Source organism: Idiotropiscis lumnitzeri, chromosome 10 (assembly GCF_059441095.1).
Source record: "Idiotropiscis lumnitzeri isolate Australia: NSW breed Sydney's pygmy pipehorse chromosome 10, RoL_Ilum_1.0, whole genome shotgun sequence".
NCBI lineage: Eukaryota > Metazoa > Chordata > Actinopteri > Syngnathiformes > Syngnathidae > Idiotropiscis > Idiotropiscis lumnitzeri.
In genome coordinates, this window is record NC_142400.1 from 8,002,042 (window position 1) to 8,019,587 (window position 17,546).

Consider the following 17,546-nt stretch of genomic DNA (forward strand, 5'->3'; position numbering starts at 1 on the left):
CGTCCAAAGTGTCTGGATACATAAATACATTTACAGTAAGTGTATTCATATTAAACACAAGAGCGGCACGGGAGGCAAGAGTTTAGCACGTCTCTCGTTAGTAGACTAAATTGTCCAAAGGAAGCGGATGAGAGTGTAAATGTTTGTTTGTCGTGCCCTTTGAATGACTTCTTGCCCAAAGTCGAGTGGTTACCGTTGGGGAAATTACACTCGCGGGTTGACCAAGCTGCTTGGTGGAAGGGTACATCGGGACCGAATGTGAAATATTGCGAGTGTCAGTTAAAAAGTTGTAAATAATTCTTTTGGATGTTATTGGTTTATTTTTATAGTCCACGTTTTGTTGAATCACTTGAATGTGCTTCATGTCAACATGCTATTAGCATAAATGCTAACTGGCTGTATTGGATGTATTGTGCTAATTGTATGCTAAAAATTCATTCCTATCATGGAGAGACGTTTTACATAAATGAATATGAGATAAAAGAAGGACATAAAAAAGTTGTAGTATTTCAATTTGTGTGATTTGAGATGACAAAAGACTTTCTCTTTCTTTTGAGCGCTACAACAAGCAAATGGATTTGTTGGAATACTTTTAGGGACATTTTTGTTTGGTGGCTGGTGAAATTTCTTTTTTCAAAATAACTACGCATGCGTTGGCCTAATAAAGCTTGTGAAAAACTGTTCTGGAATATGATGAGGAAACACGTCATCCCAATGGCCTATTCACACCTGCTTCACACACTCACACAGCTGGATCGCACATCTTAATGGTTTTTCTTTTTAATTTCCGATTGTTCTTCTAAGCCCGTTGTCCCGACGTCAGCACAGAGTAAGATAATGCTCAAAAAGTTAATTTTGAGCGAGCCCTTGCAGGGAGATTTAGCACACTCCAGGGTGACATTGCGGATGAATGTTACTTTTCTTCATTACTTTAACTACTGTACACTACGCAACTAACTGGAGGCTCACAACGGCGTCTGGAGACAATCGGGAGATTGCGCCGGTTGTTAAAGGCGCGCTGCATGTGTGTGGAATTTAAGGACGGTAAATAGGCACAAGCGCAGTCTCAGGTAAATGCTGACTGACTTGGGATAGTAGAATTAAAAAAATAAAAATTCTCAAAAGGCTTCTAATTAGCTGCGGGGGATTGGAGGCAACAGCAGACAGATTTATTAAAAAAAAAAGAAAAAAAGGAATTAATTAATCAAAAGGAGACCACAGCATCATCCCATGCAACTCACGTTTCTCGTCCCAAAAATTTGCGCTTGAACGCATCGCACAAACAACAGCAGATGTCCTGCGACCGAGCGCTGCGGATATCAACACAGCCAGGCTTGCTGTAATATTCAACCCGCTCTCACATCGCGCTTGGGTGCTTCAAACGCAATTGGAATCAAATATCAACGTACAATGCCGCACACTGCGCAATGTTTCAGAGAAGCCGACATTCTTAATAAAATGACAATTGGCCGCTTCTTTTGATTGATTTCATATTATTTCAATATTTGTTAAATGTTGCTCACTCTGCATCCGTTGCAGCCTGATCATCCTGGAAGGAGGGGGGGGGGGGGATTACCCCATCTGTGGTCCCTTTTCAAGGTTTCAAATTTTTCCCCAGGATTATTTTTTTGGGGGAGTTTTTCCTTTGCCCTCCCGGTGGTTCAGGTCAACTGAGGGCACGTGAAGCCCATTGAGACTTTCTTGTGATTAACGGCCATAGAAATAAACTTGACGACGTGCGTCATTCCTCGCGACATGTGCCATTGTATGCGTAATGACTGGAGCATATCCTAATAAAAGTTAATAACTTTTGCTCTCGTTTAATGTCATGAGCTCCGAGTTGTGCCGTTCGATGTGTTCGTGAGTATACAGCCTCATTCGATATTGTAATTGAACTGAGCTTATGATTAGCCCATTAAAGTATAAAAGTCTCGCTACAGCTCATTTGCTCTTCATTCCACACTGCAACCGCTGATGACAGCAGAGTGTTAGCGCACATTCTTCCAAAACAAACTTGGCAGGCGCGAATACTTCAGGTGTAAAGTCGCTCTTACTGACCGAGTCGAAGTTTCACGCAAGCGTGCGCGCCGAGTCTTAATTTAGTCGCTGACTACTAAGGCTCCCTCATGAGGTGATTAAGCACAATCTGCATTGGTTCATGAATATATATTGCAAGTCAGTGTCCTGGAAAATCGAGTGTGTCAGTGTGTTATCGTGTCTATTGCGCCGCTTCCAAAATGAGCGTGTCGGCCCAAATAAGTGGAAATGCAGCTGTATGTAAACACACATGAGGTGCCGAGTCTTCATTTTTATGTCACTCGTAATACGGGCATCATATTTTCATTAACTGATTCAACGGATTGTGTGGGATTTATAGTTTAATTAATTGAGTCCGGAAGCAATTGATTTGAAATGGAGAGCACTTCTCGGCTGCAACTGACAAAGGTGCTGTTCATTCTGTCTTGACTTGTTTGCTTTCTAATGAAGTCCAAAATGTCCACATAGCACTCTAAAACAGTGCTTCTCAAATAGTGGGGCAGACCACCCGATGCGATTCTGAGGGGACGCACGAGACCCTGGGGAACATGCTTTTTTCCCGCCATCATAATAGGATGAAGTGTAATTGCACCTCCACTCCAGTAGTTGGCAGTGGCGCTCTCCTTACCCATTGTGCGCAGAGAGTATTAACTCTACGTTGTCGGTTTGTTTTGCAATGAAAGTTCGATTATTTAAAGTTGTGGCGGAGAGTGGGTGGTAGTGGGGGGGGGGGGGGGGGTGAGCGAATTGTTTTCTTCTTGCTAGGGGGGTGCAACAGAAAATAATTGAGAAGCACTGCTCTAAAAGCAGTTGGGTCAAAAATAACCCAAATTGTGTCAAAACGGTTATAGTTTGTGGTGAGGGGGGGGGGCTTGTACCACCCCCCCCCAAAAAAAATGGGGAGTTTATTTTGTAGGGTTAGTCATTTTATCCAACTTATGAGTAAATTGAAATTTTTTCCGAAAGTTTGGTCAGTTCATTTGAGCCAATTTGGGTTATTTTTGACCCAACATTTTTTAGAGTGAAAATTCACAAGAGTTTGGGATTTTTTTTTTTAGAGATTTTATTACATTTGGACTTTTGTTTCTTAAAGTCAGTTAATTTTAATTATTAAAGACAGTTTGTTAGTCGATGTTTCCTTTAAATGCCCTGCTTTAATGTGTTGTTTTTTTTAATTACTTTTAGTATTAGTTTTAGTTTTTTTTTTTTTAATAGATGGAGGGTTTAGCGAGTATAAGAAAAAAAAATGTCAAAGTATTGTTGCAATAAAGCAAACAACAGTTTGGTCCTTCCTTCTTCTGTACGGACGTACAGCACTACGGAAAATGAATACAATGGATATGAGCTTCCCATTTTGTATAGCGCTTGCCCTCATTCGGGTTGCGGGGTAGATATTCATAAAAATTCAATTAATCAACAAAAAAGATCTCATCTGATTGATCATATACTGCAACAATATTGACAATTCATACAAAGCGCATAAGAATAATCATCAATTGAATGATTTTTTTTTTCTATTGCCGATCAAGGAAGAGTTGTCAAAGACCGGACTTGGGGTCTGTGTGTTCGCAGGATATAATTCACAGAGTGAAGTGACTCAGCGGTTGTCGTTATGGGCCACCACACAACACTTTGGCTGATTTTTGGCTGAAAGCTCAAAAGCTGTCGTCTGTGTTTTATTTCCCTGTTTTCCAGTCTCACTCTACCCATTGCAAACATCTCATTTGTGTTCACTGGAGCAAAGTGGCTGCAAAGGAAGCGCCGCTTGTCTTGTTAATGAGAAAAATACCCAGCTCAGCGGCCTGACTGTAAACACACTGTCACACCAGCGAGTTGCAAACTTATTTTATTTTATTGCCTCGCTCGCTTTTACCTTTGTTGTTCTGAGCGGTTTAGAAAGTAAAAATCTGTTTTGGGTCTGTACGAGTCACCTGGATGCTATTTTAAAATCGCAGGTGGGTAGAAAGGGGGAAGTGATTGTATTATAGAAGCAGTGTTCATTTCATTTCTGCGCAATATTATCAGATTTAATACAAGAAATGTATTATAAGATATGGCTGTGCAAAGATAATAATGGGGACTTTTGATTGACACTGTCAGAGATTCATTTCACATTAGTGTTTGGTATTGCGGTTGGAGTTTGAAGTGCTGTACATCTGTACTACAGAAATATGAGGTGCATAGATAGTGGATATTAAAAGTCTACACATCTTTTTCTTGTCGTTCTTCAGACCTTTCTTTTTTTTCTTGATTGGGCAAGAAAACTGACTAGAGAATTAAAACTTTATTTCCGGTTAATCAGAGGCTTCTATTTAACGTGTTTGAATGTGTTTGGTTAATTCTGAACTGAGAGGGTGTGCACAGTTGTGCAACCACGTAATGTTATTTATTATTTTACCTCACTCTCGAAAATATCTTTTTGTCTATTTCATTTGGGTTGGACAGGTTATAGATCACATTAATGGTGGAAAATATTTTGAATTGATCTCCCAGCATGGCATTTGAACAGGGGTGTGTAGACTTTTCATATACACAGTATCCGTACAAATTGGTTATTACATTTTGGTGACATGAATGAGGTAAAAATAATAAATAAATAAATGAATAATGAAAAAAAAATGCAAAGTGACTAGTCCGACAACACACCTTCTTACTTACACACATACCCGTAGCTAAGGGTAAAAAGCTCATAATAATGATAATTTTAGAGCAATAAATGCAATTTTGTGATACTCTGAAACCAGTTCCAGGTTTTTATAGCATCCGAATCTGATACCGGCGCATGCCTAGTCAGCACCACAATTGTTTTTGAATTTGTTTGTTTTTATGTCAATATACACCAAAATGATGTTTTTGAAATACAAAATTCAACACGTGATTGAAGTGTAGCCTTTCACAAAAATACGACAGGTTCAAGTGCTATATAACGCGGAGTGTAACCATTTTCAAGACAGCTCAAGTGCATGATGGCAGAATTGTTAGTGAGGAAAAAGCACTTCACAACAAACGGTCAAAAACACTCGGGAGAAGGTTGTCAAAATGTGCAATGTTTGGTTGCACGCATGAATGCAAAGAGTGAGCGTTTACAACAAGGTGCAAACCGCAACCTACGTGAACATTCAAGAAAAGGGAAGAGAAATTACACTGACAGAAAAGATTCCACTGTTCAGACACCTTGTAAAAAATAAATAAATAAATAAATAAAATCCGTGTGTATCAGAATTGTAGGGTGGTAAGTAACAAGATAAGGATGATGATCCAAAGCAATCCACATCATGTGTCAAACATCATATCGTGTTATGACATCACCAGCCCGACATGACCACTAATGGAACATGTTCTCTTTTGTGTTGTGACGTGTATCGGACTACAGCGCGCATTCAACCGAATGGTGCTAAACCGATAGGACAGATGGATAATGACTGCGAACACACCCTGAACTGCGAACACACCCTGAAAGCAATTCTATACCTTTTGAAGGCAAGGGAATCGAGGAAAAAGTCAGTCACTTGATTGGAACGAAATAGAGATCGCTTTGCTTTTCTGGGCAAAAAGTTGATTGCATTAAAAAGAATTTTTAAAAAATGTCATTCCAAAATCCAAGTTAAAAAAAAATAAAAAATCTTTGACGTCTTTAGCCGTCAATGGCAGTAAATGAGGTAATAATTTCGTAGCAAATTTAACATTTATTATCCTGTACATTATTCAAAAATATAATGATTACATTTAGGGGCAATCACACAACATTTTAGGTCTTCCACTTTAAGCTTCAATTTGCTGTGATCCATTTTTTTTTTACATACTTGGTCGCATTTTTGAAGCTAGATAACACTTTGCAAACAGCACAAAATATGCAACATACCTTCATATTTTTATTTGCAGACACAAACTCAAAATAGTGACTGTATTTCCATCTTAAATATGTGAATCGCGCTGCTTCATCCATTTATATTTTTTCAAATGGTCGAAACGTGACATGACACATGCGTGACATCACTTCCCGGCACGTGAATGCAAAATCACGAAATGCTTCATTTTCACCTGTACACTGGAGTTCCCCTTCTGTGAAGTCTTTGTGTGCCTTTATCTAAGATTTAGGTTGCCTCCTGTATTTTACTACTTGTTAATTATTAGTATATCGTCGCTGTCCTGTGAAAAGCACGGAATTTTTTCCCCCCCTCATTTATGGAGGTCTGTAAAGCAGAAATCCCAAAAGAATTAAAATATGAACAAAAAATACGACCCAAGTGTTTTTCACAGGACAGCGGTACACGCGTGAGGGAAAACTGATTGAAAATTACGCGATTTCCATTCAAGTGTCGCTCATTGGTGCAGTCAAGAGGCAGCTAATGGCACGACCACTTTATAAGGAATAGGAAGTGGCAGTTACTTTTTTGTCAGATGATTGTCATCATTTTTAATTGCTACACATGAACTAATTGTGACTTTTCAAAGTAGCCAGAATACTTCACAGAGAAAACTAACGCGTTAGATTACGACTTAGTTTTTTTTGGAAATGATTCACGTTTCATTTCAAAGCCTTTGTGATGGCCTACTATCCGCACGCCAGAGCAGTGGAAACATCTTCGTCATCAAAAAGCTTCACTTTTTGAGAGGACATTGATATAGACAAAAGGCGATAAGTGTTTGATTACATGTGCTGGTTTGACAAATATGAATGTGAGTGTGTGCGATTGCGTCGGAATGAGTTAGCCTTGAGGCTCTCTTCCTGTCAAAGTGGAGCTTTCTTGCAATCAGTCTCCAGGGAAACAGGCGGGAGGCCATTGTCACCTTAGCCGGATATAATCACACACACACACAAACACACGCAGCCATGTTTTTATCACTTCACAAGACTGAAACTAAAGCCAAACTTGACTTTTCACCACATTCCAACTTAAAGAGAAACATCACAAGCATCAAAGTCAGCTCATGCACGGATAGACCATTCCAATTATAAGAAAACACACGAAAAAAACAAAAAAACGAGGCATTCATGGGAGCCATGACAGTGCTGAACACAGACACAAAATCATTCTACATACACATCAATATTTACGTTAGGGGAGAGGTCAAACACACCCATGTGACCAACAAACAACAGCGAATTTTTAGGACCAGCAAGACCTCTGCTGGTCTTAACACTATCACAAGAAACTGATTTTCATTTACGACCGCAATTCTAAAAAAAAAAAACGCTTTCTCTCTATATAAAAACACACACATATGTATCATAGAACCTCTTTTTATTGTGATTTATCTTTTCCAAAACCTCTGAATAAAACTGAAACGTATGAAATCGGAATCACTATTCACCATCGGATATATTGTAAAGCCAATGAATCCGTTCCAGAAGACATGCAAAGAGAGACACAGAGCGAGCGAGAGAGAGAGACAGACAGAGAGAGAGAGCGAGAGAGAGAGACAGACAGAGAGACAGAGAGAGAGAGAAAAAGAAAAAGATAGAAAGAGAGAAAAAGATATAAAGAGAGAGAAAAAGAGAGAGAAAGAGAAAAAGAGTGAAAGAAAGAAAAAAAAAGAGATAGAGAGAGAGAGAAAAAGAGAGAAAAAAAAGAGAGAGAGAGAGATGCCTCATTACGGGGGAGAAATTTGTAGCAGTTAGCAACAGGACCTAAGGGATGCAATGACCCTTATCAGCCTGAAGGGGGCGTAGTGGCGGGGAAACCGGACCGCGACAATGAGGCAAGGTGGCACACAAGTACTGAAGCTGGTGATGACCCCAGAGAATATATACGCCAACAACCAGCTAGTATAATTCCCTGGCGGTTTTTGTTAGAGCGACCGGCGAGCTACTGGAAGAAAAAGCCGGAAAAGGTCGCCCAGGAAATTTCTAGCAGAAATGTCATGGATGCAGGGGTGTGGCTAAAGGAGGCATTGAGGGGAGCCTGCTAGGGTAGAAAGGACACCACCACCCTTCACCCCCCCCTTGGGGAGATGGAGACATATTTAGGATCCCGCAGGGGGGGAAACATAAGCACCCTTGTTAAGTGTGGAGAAGGAGACTACGAGAACACCAATCGCAGTGAAGCGTCATCTTCACACAATCAAAAATCATCCTTAGGACTGAGAGGGGAACTAATAGGCGACATCGCTTGACAGAAGATAAATGAGCCACCACGTCAAACTCTAATAGAATACGAATCTCGATTAAACGGCAGTTATACAAAATGTAAAATTATCTTTATTACCGCATGAGGAACTAAGAAGTCACATTGGGCCATCGGGAATGTTGGGAAAGGACTTGAATTTTCCTGGGCCAGTCTTGGCCATCAACGACAACTTTTCAATGCGTGACGGCCAAAAGCCACAACACTCAACTGCCCTCATCTGTGGACTGTTGATAGCGATCGTAATGCATCATTAGAGAGTTTCTTCCATTGTATTTGTTATAACACAGTAATAGCAGTACTTCTATTCATGGATTCCTGAGATGAGTAAAAGCACTCCTCCAGCACACACGCGCGCACAGCAGCAGCCATCTGTACAGTATGTGTGTATTGACAGGTGATGTTGCCAACAGCTGTACATTCCCCCAGAATAGCATGTAGCGTTTCATCAGCGGGCCGGAGACATGTCGCAGTGCGTCCGGGGGCCACCGAGGAGCCACGCGGGCCTTCTTTTGGTGATGTATTGATCTGACAGGCCTCACGCTAAGGTCCCGAAGGTACGTGCAGTTTCAGTTATTCTCAGATAGAGACGTGTTAAACCGCCAAGCTCTCACTTTAACCTGTCGCGGGAAAATCTCATAATAGAATCTTAAAAAAGATATTCCTGTTTGGCTACAATTGAAGGTGCCAGACCAGGATATTTACAGTTAAAGACAATTCTATAAGGTGGAACTCAACTTAGTTTAAACCTCTGTCAAGTGTGACAATTGTAATTTTAACCTACACCAAAATCAGATTTTGACTAAAATTTTGGTGGAAAATATGACTCGCAAAAGGTCTGTTCATTTTTACTTATTACTATTTAATTTTTTTAACAATTACTCCAAAATTACAGTTTTTTTTTTAAATAAGGAAAATAGCTTTCTAGAATATTGTACTTGACAAAAACTGACAAAATTAAATAGAACGTAACAAATTAAAACATTTGTGCACCATGACAAATTCATTGCAGTTCCTTCTGGTGTGCACCACTTGGCCACCGGGGCTAATATAACATGCCCAATAACAATTTTAAAACTTGCAAAAATCGGCCTTTTTTTAAAACACATACCCCCCCCAAAAAAAAAATTTGAAGATTTTTCACTCCGTTTTAAAGTTGAACCAAAATTAGAAGACAAAGTAATGTAAAACTAGTATGTCTAGAATTCATATGCTTATTGTAGTGGAATGCCCCCACCCAATTTCTTTTTTTTTTCCCCATTTGATATTTCTGTCATGGTCCGTTTTGTCCTGTCATGATCCTATTTTCCAGCGGTTCTGGAAAATACCACAACAATTCCTTTTAATTAGTCAGCCGATCAGTTATCAGAATTTGACTTTGCCAAATATCAGAATTCAGTTGGGCCCTAGAATATCAAGTATCGTTCGTCTGCTTGACTACATGTGTTGCTGCAGTGTTTGTGTTCAATTACCTGTTGCTTGAAGCATTATTCATTGGATATTGTATCATGTGTTAGCATTATGCTAACAGGCTTTAAGGCAGAGCTATTTGGTTGTTTTATATATACACACAACGTGTAACTGTCTTCGTTTTATGTTTGGTTTGACAGTAAACATCAGCCAGCTGGGATCGGCATTAAACAGCTTGACGTCTGTTTTGACAAATTGTTCACTACCAAAGGTTTCATGTAAAGTGATGAAAAAGCTCAGCTGGCTGGATTCAGGAAACAGATGTCTTACTTTGTTCATTTATGTTTTAAAGGCTTCATGATGGGGACAGTCATCATCGCCCAAGAATATGTTAGAAGTTGAACCATAGTCCACATATGTCAGAGTTAAGTAAGCTAAATAAAATTAATGCATTATTCCATGAAAGTGAGGGGAAATCACCCAAAATAAATTGTGCATTGTACAATAATGAACAAATCAAATTTCTGGAACGGCATAAAAATGAAATGGGATTTTCCTTGGCCAGTGCGCTCCACAAAAGATGAATGGAAATCAGTCGTGCCGAGTAGTAATAAAGCAAGCTGCAAAGAGCGCAAACACACAGCATACAAACAAGTCAAGTCTGAGTATTCAAAGCCTCCTTTTGTATGAAAAGCCACAATCCTGCCAGAGGGCCACTTTTTTTTCCCCAACTCATGAATTATTTCATGGTTCAATCTGGCAAACTGTGTGACGGGCCAACAAATGATTGGATAATTAGAACACAATCTAATCATCAATCCAAACTTTCTAGTGAGCTTTGGCTTCTTTTGATGAAGACGCGACACGACATGAACAATATGTAGATAGACAACATGAAGCAAGCTTGGTCTTTCACTTGTATAGCGCTTTTCCACCGATTAATGCTCTCGAAGCACATCACACTGATTTGCATTTAATATCGGAGCCTTTGAAGTGGATTTTTAAATGTATTTACTGGATTAAAGCACGGCTGTTAGCTGAAAGAAGGAAGCACGAACAGTCACCTGGGAGTTCTGGTCCATTTTGTGATGTCCTCTAATCAATAAAAAAAAAAAAAACACCGCTCAATGACGTTCCTTGACATCCCTGCATAAGTCACTTAAATCAGCCCGAAACACGATACCAGGTAACACGGGCCCTCCATTTTTTGGCTAATATATGGAACATGTATAGATATTTCAAATTATGCACAGTACTATCGGGTTTAATACTTCTCAACAGGAATTCAAGAGACAAATTCATTTTAGAATTTGGCAACTTGGCAAACAAGGGCTAGAAAGCGAGACCTTCCCAGCTTTATTTAAGACATTCGTGACAATACATCTGGCTTTAGAAGTAGCTTACACTGCGCTTATTATACTTCAAAGTCTGTGGATGTCGTACAGCACCTGCATTTGATTTGTAAATGGTTGTTTTCCAAAATATTTTTCAAGTAATATTTGTGTTACGAATTTATTACGCAATACTTACCCCTGACAAATTTTTTTAATTTAGCAAACAAGATATGCACGTTAAAAAAACTAAACCAAATACTTCAACTAATGAAAAAAAATAAACGAAGAGGAAGCATTAAAAAAAATAATAATAAAACTAATAAAAACTAACAAATAAGCTCTGAAACTTAATTAAAAGTAATTTTAACAAAAAAAATAAAATAAAATAAAAACTAAGAATAATGAAAATTCCCCAACTATTATACTTTATCCCATTGGACACCAAAGCAAACAACCTCTCAGAGAGTGTCAGTAACAAATGAGCATTATCATCTTCATAAAGACGTGTATTTGTATTGGATCTCATTCGATCGGGCTCAATTTTGAGCCCCGACCGGTCAGCGAGTGTACAGTATTTGCCCCTCTTCCAGGATTCACACACATATTGTGTACACAAGCAACACACCCTCTTTAGTTCCATTCTTATTCTTCATCTCTATTTTGGGATACTATACAGAGCAGCTGTGCCTGCTCGACAACAAATAATACAATTAATGCAAACATAAAAAAAACACTTGTGAAATGAATACATTGCGCTCGTAACGACATTGACATTAAACACTAATGAATGCATTCAATCCAATCCAAGTTCCTCACAAGTTGCCAATAAACAACTTGAAATATAGCACCTGAAAGGCCGCATCCATTTGCAACGTTCCATTTCAGGCGCTGCGTGGGGACGGATGGCGCATATGGGTGAGAGATTATCAATAATCAATACTTCAATCATCACTGAAGAGCACCATCACCTCAAAGATGGGCGGCTTGAAGCTGCTCACCGCACATCCACTTTTGCTAATTCCGAGCCATCTGTCACAACAACCTGCAGCCTTGTTTCCAATCATTTATCCAGGTAAGCGCTTGCACAAGTCAAACTAGATCAGCGGTGGGTTGGGCAAAAATCATAGCTTGTGAGCCAGAGCTAAAAACAAAGAAAACCTAAAAAGAACCGACATTAAATACACATTTAAATAACAAATGGGAATAATATATGGTAATTTGGGTGACCGATTAACCGACCGTCTGAATTCATCAAACGAAATTAGCTCTTTTTTCAACTCAGTAACACATTACAACATAAGATAATGACGTTAAAAGAATCCTACCCCTCCCAAAATCGGCAAAGTTCAACAAATTCTAAAGCAGTGGTCCAAAACCTTTTTTCTGCCGCGGACATGAATTTGGCGGACCAGCAACCGGTGTTGGGGGTTCCATGAGGAGCTGGCACTTGTTGCTAATGCTAACAGCTCGCTGCTAGCCAGTGGTAGCCGCTAACACTTGAGACATGAGTCGTGTCTTAAAATGACGGCTTAATTAACAAGCAGTTTGTTAGCGTTTTAAATTAGCAACTGAATATGATTTCGGGATAGGACTGTGTTGATATTGGAAAACAGCAAGGTGAAAGGTTGAAAACGGAAGTCGGGGAAGACGATAAACGCCACCATGAGGGACAACTTCAAAGTAAACGTCAAAAGGCATCAATGACTCAATGTATTATTTTTTTCTTTTTATGAGTATGCTTGTAGCTTCCTTGAGATGTCTGTCCGAAATGACTTTCCGGGACAAGAGACTGAAAAAAAAATCCTTTATCATTAATTTGAGGACTCGTTTCACCTCAAGTTGCCAAAATGCGCCCACGCATGCGACTTACGTAGCCCGGTGGTTGGGGACCTCTGTTCTAAAGGACAAAGTATTATAAAACAGTCAAATGTTGGGGATGAAGGTCGACATTTTTTGGTTCACTGTTAAATAGACGATATTTTCCACAAAAGGGCGACGGAGAGAAATAAAAGAGACGACGTATGAAGAGAAAAAATTTAGACAGTGAATTTCCCAAAGCGTCAAGGACGGTCATTATGTAATGAATGAGGAGTAAAAGCTTGAAATGTCGCGTGGTGGGCAGAATGACAACAGATCTTCCTCGCAATAATTAAAATGGACAGTCTTCACCCAAGTCGTCAGATGTAAGATGTCAGACACGCCCACTCTCCAACATCTCGAGCGGCGACCTGTCCACATCAACCGTCGTGTGATCGCCGAACCATACGTGATGCGCCGCGCGACTAGAAATAATGCCGGCACTTTATTAGCTGAGCCCCGGCTGACCTTTTGTGCTATGTCACGCTAAAACAAAGGCCGGGACAAGGACACGGGGATGAGCCAAGATAAACAGACAATAGCTGCTGGGGGCCGATTCATCTTATTACACTCACCATTACGCAGACAAATGAGATGCTGGCCTCCTACTGATAATCTCCAATGCCCAGCCCTTGTCCTCTTTATCATGGTATTACATCACTGTGCACACAACTCCAGCATCTGACCCGTGGAACTTCATCATACTTCACTCCATCTTCTTGTCACACGCAAAAAGCTGCTAAAATAAGTCGCTATTACTTTGCAGTCGCTAAAATAGCAAATTCAAACGGATTATTGAAAGTAGAAACATCTGCTCCTTTAATTTCAAGTGGCTCACACATTGGGGACTACAGTTCCCATGATGCAACACTACACACTTGTCAAGGTACAAACTTCTCGATCCAAATCCTCAGCCTTGTCACCTCCCACCTTGACGACTATAACTCTCTCCTCTTTGGCTTCCCTCTCAAGTCCCTCCATAAACTTCAACTAGTCCAGAATTCTGCTGCACATATCATACCCCCCCCCCTTCCTACCCCAGCCCCCGCCTTTTCATCACCCCCCAAAATAAAAAAAACTTCACCGGCACCCGGCCAAAGTCAGAATCTAATTTAAATGCTCCTTCACACCTTCAAGGCCATTCACAAACTTCCCCCTGAAGACCCGTCGGACCCTCTCCACATCGCCGCCCTCCGCAAATCACCTGACTGTCCCACCTCAGCACCACACTACACTTCTAGTAATACAACCGTCTGTACATTAGTTGACTGAAAAATTGCTAATTCAACATCCTTCATCCAGACAGGCAAAACTTCATCCAATAATCCCCATCTACAACATTCCCTGGAACCTTTGCTCAGTAAACAGCATCCAAAATTGACCAAACTCCGTTTCTAGGCTCCAAGCCAGGTGAAATTCTGCTGATCATCATGATATACAGTTGCCATGACGCAACTCCCCTCATAAAATACTCCAAACAGCAGCCAAAAATGACAGTCATCGTTGCATAGTCTGAAAACCCGGTACCGAACACAAAAGACAATTTATCCACATCCTGTCGTGCTTGTCACTTTCGGTCAGCTGGCTAGCCAGTAGCTTGCATCAAATTGACAGCAGAAACTGAAAATGTTTCTTGCCCGTACTGGTGTACTGAAGGGTGCATATAGACGTCAAACATTCACACCTTTGGATAATTTAGAGACTTCAATGAACCGACGAACATGCATGTTTTTTTTTTTTAGTGTGGGAGGAAGCCGGAGTCCCGATGAAAAACCCACGCAAGCAGAGGTAGAAGATGCAAACTCAGCCAAGATGAGAGTTTGCAATTTCCATAACGCAACAGCTTAGTATTTTAGTTCACTTCTTTTCAAAATGTCCAAGCCACAGGTTTTTGTTGTCGAGCCAAGACAGAACCAAAAAAAACCAAAAACAATAATTACAGAAACGGGACTATACGGACCGTAACGCAACTCCACAGGACTCTTGCTGCACTTTCCTTAAATGAAGAGATCAGTGCCAAGGGAATTAAAAAAAAAAATGTCTTTCATGTTCCTAACTTGAGTAAAAGTGACAAAATATGTCCAGCATGACAACAGTTCTTTGGACCGCTGCACCCCAAATTGCTCGATCCATATCATGAAGTCATAACAAACATGGACTCACCTTGGTGTAGACGCCCCAGGACAGCTCCGTCTCGATCACCATGACGACAATTCCGAACATCCCGAAGATGAGAGCATAGTCGCTCAATCGCTTCCTCTTTTCGAACAGCGCCCGTCGATGGCCCAGTTTGTAGCCAATGTTCTGGTTCTTTCGTTTGGGGGCTTTGTTGGTGCCGGTTCTGGCCCCGGGTCCCACTGCCCCAGAGCCATCCTGACTGGCGCCCCTCCCCGTTTGCGCCCGACGACTCTCCACGAGCGCGTGGTTCTGGTGGTAGATGGACATCTGGTTGGAGGAGGTGTCGCTGAGGTCATATCCTGCCCTGGGGTACGGCGAGTCTTCTTTGGATGAAATGACAATCTCTGGGGGGCTCTGGAGGGGCGGTGGATTCATGGAGGACTGGGTGACCAAGGAGGTAGGAGGGGCTTCTCGCTGCCGGTCGTGACCCCCGGCCGCAGTGGCCCCGGCAACGGCGGAAACCCCGCCCTCTTTGGTTTCACTGCTGCTGTCCGATTCGATGAGGTTCCTTCGGGAGGCGCTGAGGCGGCTCAGGGGCTTCATGACGCCACCCGTGTACTTGCAGGAGCTCATGGCGATCTCGGTGAACGGGTTGCTGTCCCTGCGGTGGACCAAGGGACTGGCTTGTCTGTGCTTGGACCCGCGCTCCCGGTCCCTCTCGCGATCCATGGAGGGCGAGTGGGAGGAGTAAAAGAGGGCGTTGTAGATCGGAGAGTTGTCCCCACTCAGGCTGTGCTGCGAGCCCAAGCAGGAAGACAGCGGGGTGTTGGTGGGGTGCAAGGCATTGGGGATGGGTGGCGGCCCCGTCGTCGACAACTTGGGCAGGGACGATGGCGTGGCGGCGGGGGACGGCGCCGGGTTGCTGCCGTTGAGGCGTCCGAGGCTGGACGGCGCCGTGTGGTTGGAGTGGTTGGACCCCGGAGCCTGGCCGCCGGGGGCCGCGGGGTGGGAAATGCCCGCCAGGGGGAGGAGGAAACGCTGGTCTTCGTCCTCGCTGCCTCCGAGGAGAGCCAGGCTCAGAGAGGGGGGAGGCTCCATGGTCACAGATGTGACCGTGAACCTCTTGTCTGGTGGAGACAAACAAACAATTACGGTGATGCCTCTGAAGATACAAGACGCATCAGGTGGAATCGACCTGAGGAGGCTTGATGAAGGAAATTGCTCACAATCAGGAGAGAAACGCATTACTCATGCACGAGCAATATTTACTACAACACGTCAGGTATGTCAGGTTGTTTGGGTATCTGGGAGATAGACGACTCCTGGAGATCAAAACAATAACCTACTTTTGGAGTGTGACATAACCTACCTCTTTTCTTCCTCTCCCCCAGAGCAGCTGTGTTGGATCACTTGGCTGGATGAAGACAGACCACCCCACTTTTTTTCTTTTTCATGTTGTTACAGCCATGCCATCCTCCCTCGTACTCTCTCTCTCTCTGTCTGTCTCGGTGTCTCTCTTCCCTCTCCCTTGCCTCCGTTCATGAGGCTTCCTCCACAAGCCCACCAACCCGCCTCTCGAGCTTTGCGCACGGCGTCCCGACGCTCCGACGCCCCCTCTCCTCTCCTCCTCTCTTCTCCTCTCTCCTCCTCGTTCGACGCGCTTCACACGGCGTGCTTCCCCATCCCGGGCGAGCCGTCCGCGGAGCCCGCTTCGACGACGTCACCGCCGGACACGCCGGTCGCTCGTGGACGACGAGCCATGGCGAGATGTGTCGGTCAACCTGTGGCTTGCGCGTCTCTCTCGTCGCCCGCCAGAAAAAGAAGCAACCCTAAAATGTGTGCGCGCACGTCGGCGTGACTCAAGTGATTGAATCCGTGTGCTTCCACTCAATCACGGCTCTGCATGAACGCGGATGAGCTTCTCTCACTCTCTCCTCCAACTTCTCTGCCTTCCCTCCCTCCCTCCAACTCACCCCCACCCCCGCTCGTTCCCATTGGATGGAGGCAGAAACAGGTGGCCACGATCTGTATCCAGTGTGTGTGACATGCAATTACACAGGATGGAATATTATATCAGCGTCATATTGTTTCACTGCAATGGAGTCGACCATGGTTGCATATTTCAATACGGATCACCGCCGAATGGTAGAGGGTGCAAATGCTGCATCATGCCATGTCATTAAAATACATTACATTTAAGTACAAGATTTGATTTCATTATTTATAAAGTAATGCATACATTTATCATATGCATTGTGTAATAACTCAAATATAACAGAATTTCACAAATTGCAAAATCACAGGATTGCAAATAAGTTTATAACTATTTTGCTCCGCCTCCTGTCCTGTTTATTTTGAGTGTAATTCCACTGTTGAACATTAGATGGCAGGACAATATTAGTTTGACACTAAAAAAAGAAGATTGAAAACAGGGGATACTGGATTTCAACTCACCCAAGTTGTTGCTTGATTATTGACCGTGTTCTTCGAAGGAAAGCTTAATCATTGAGGTATTCTGTGAGATGACAAATTTGTTCGTCCGGGGAAAAAAAAAAAAAAGATTTGTTTACTGTAAACCCGCTGATCCATTTGTGAATTGTATATATTTTGGTTGTTCACATATTGTGTTTATGTGATTTAAAAAAAATTTTTAAAGACCTTG

At 42.2% G+C, this 17,546-nt stretch overlaps 1 protein-coding gene across 5 annotated transcripts in view; it reads right to left on the reverse strand.

Moving 5' to 3' along the window:
- The window catches only part of kcnn3 (potassium intermediate/small conductance calcium-activated channel, subfamily N, member 3), a 76,857-nt gene extending 60,047 nt beyond the window's left edge, over window positions 1-16,810 (reverse strand). For all 5 annotated transcript variants that reach the window (XR_015845610.1, XR_015845608.1, XR_015845609.1 and 2 more), the window contains exons 1-2: window positions 16,254-16,810; window positions 14,930-16,011 (exon numbers count right to left, since the gene is read on the reverse strand). Coding sequence is in view for 1 of the 5 variants with exons in the window: in XM_088306958.1 (XP_088163084.1) it covers window positions 14,930-15,982 (1,053 nt within the window). In the remaining 4 variants the exon portion in view is untranslated. The remainder of the gene's footprint in view (window positions 1-14,929; window positions 16,012-16,253) is intronic.
- Window positions 16,811-17,546: the final 736 nt, after the last annotated feature.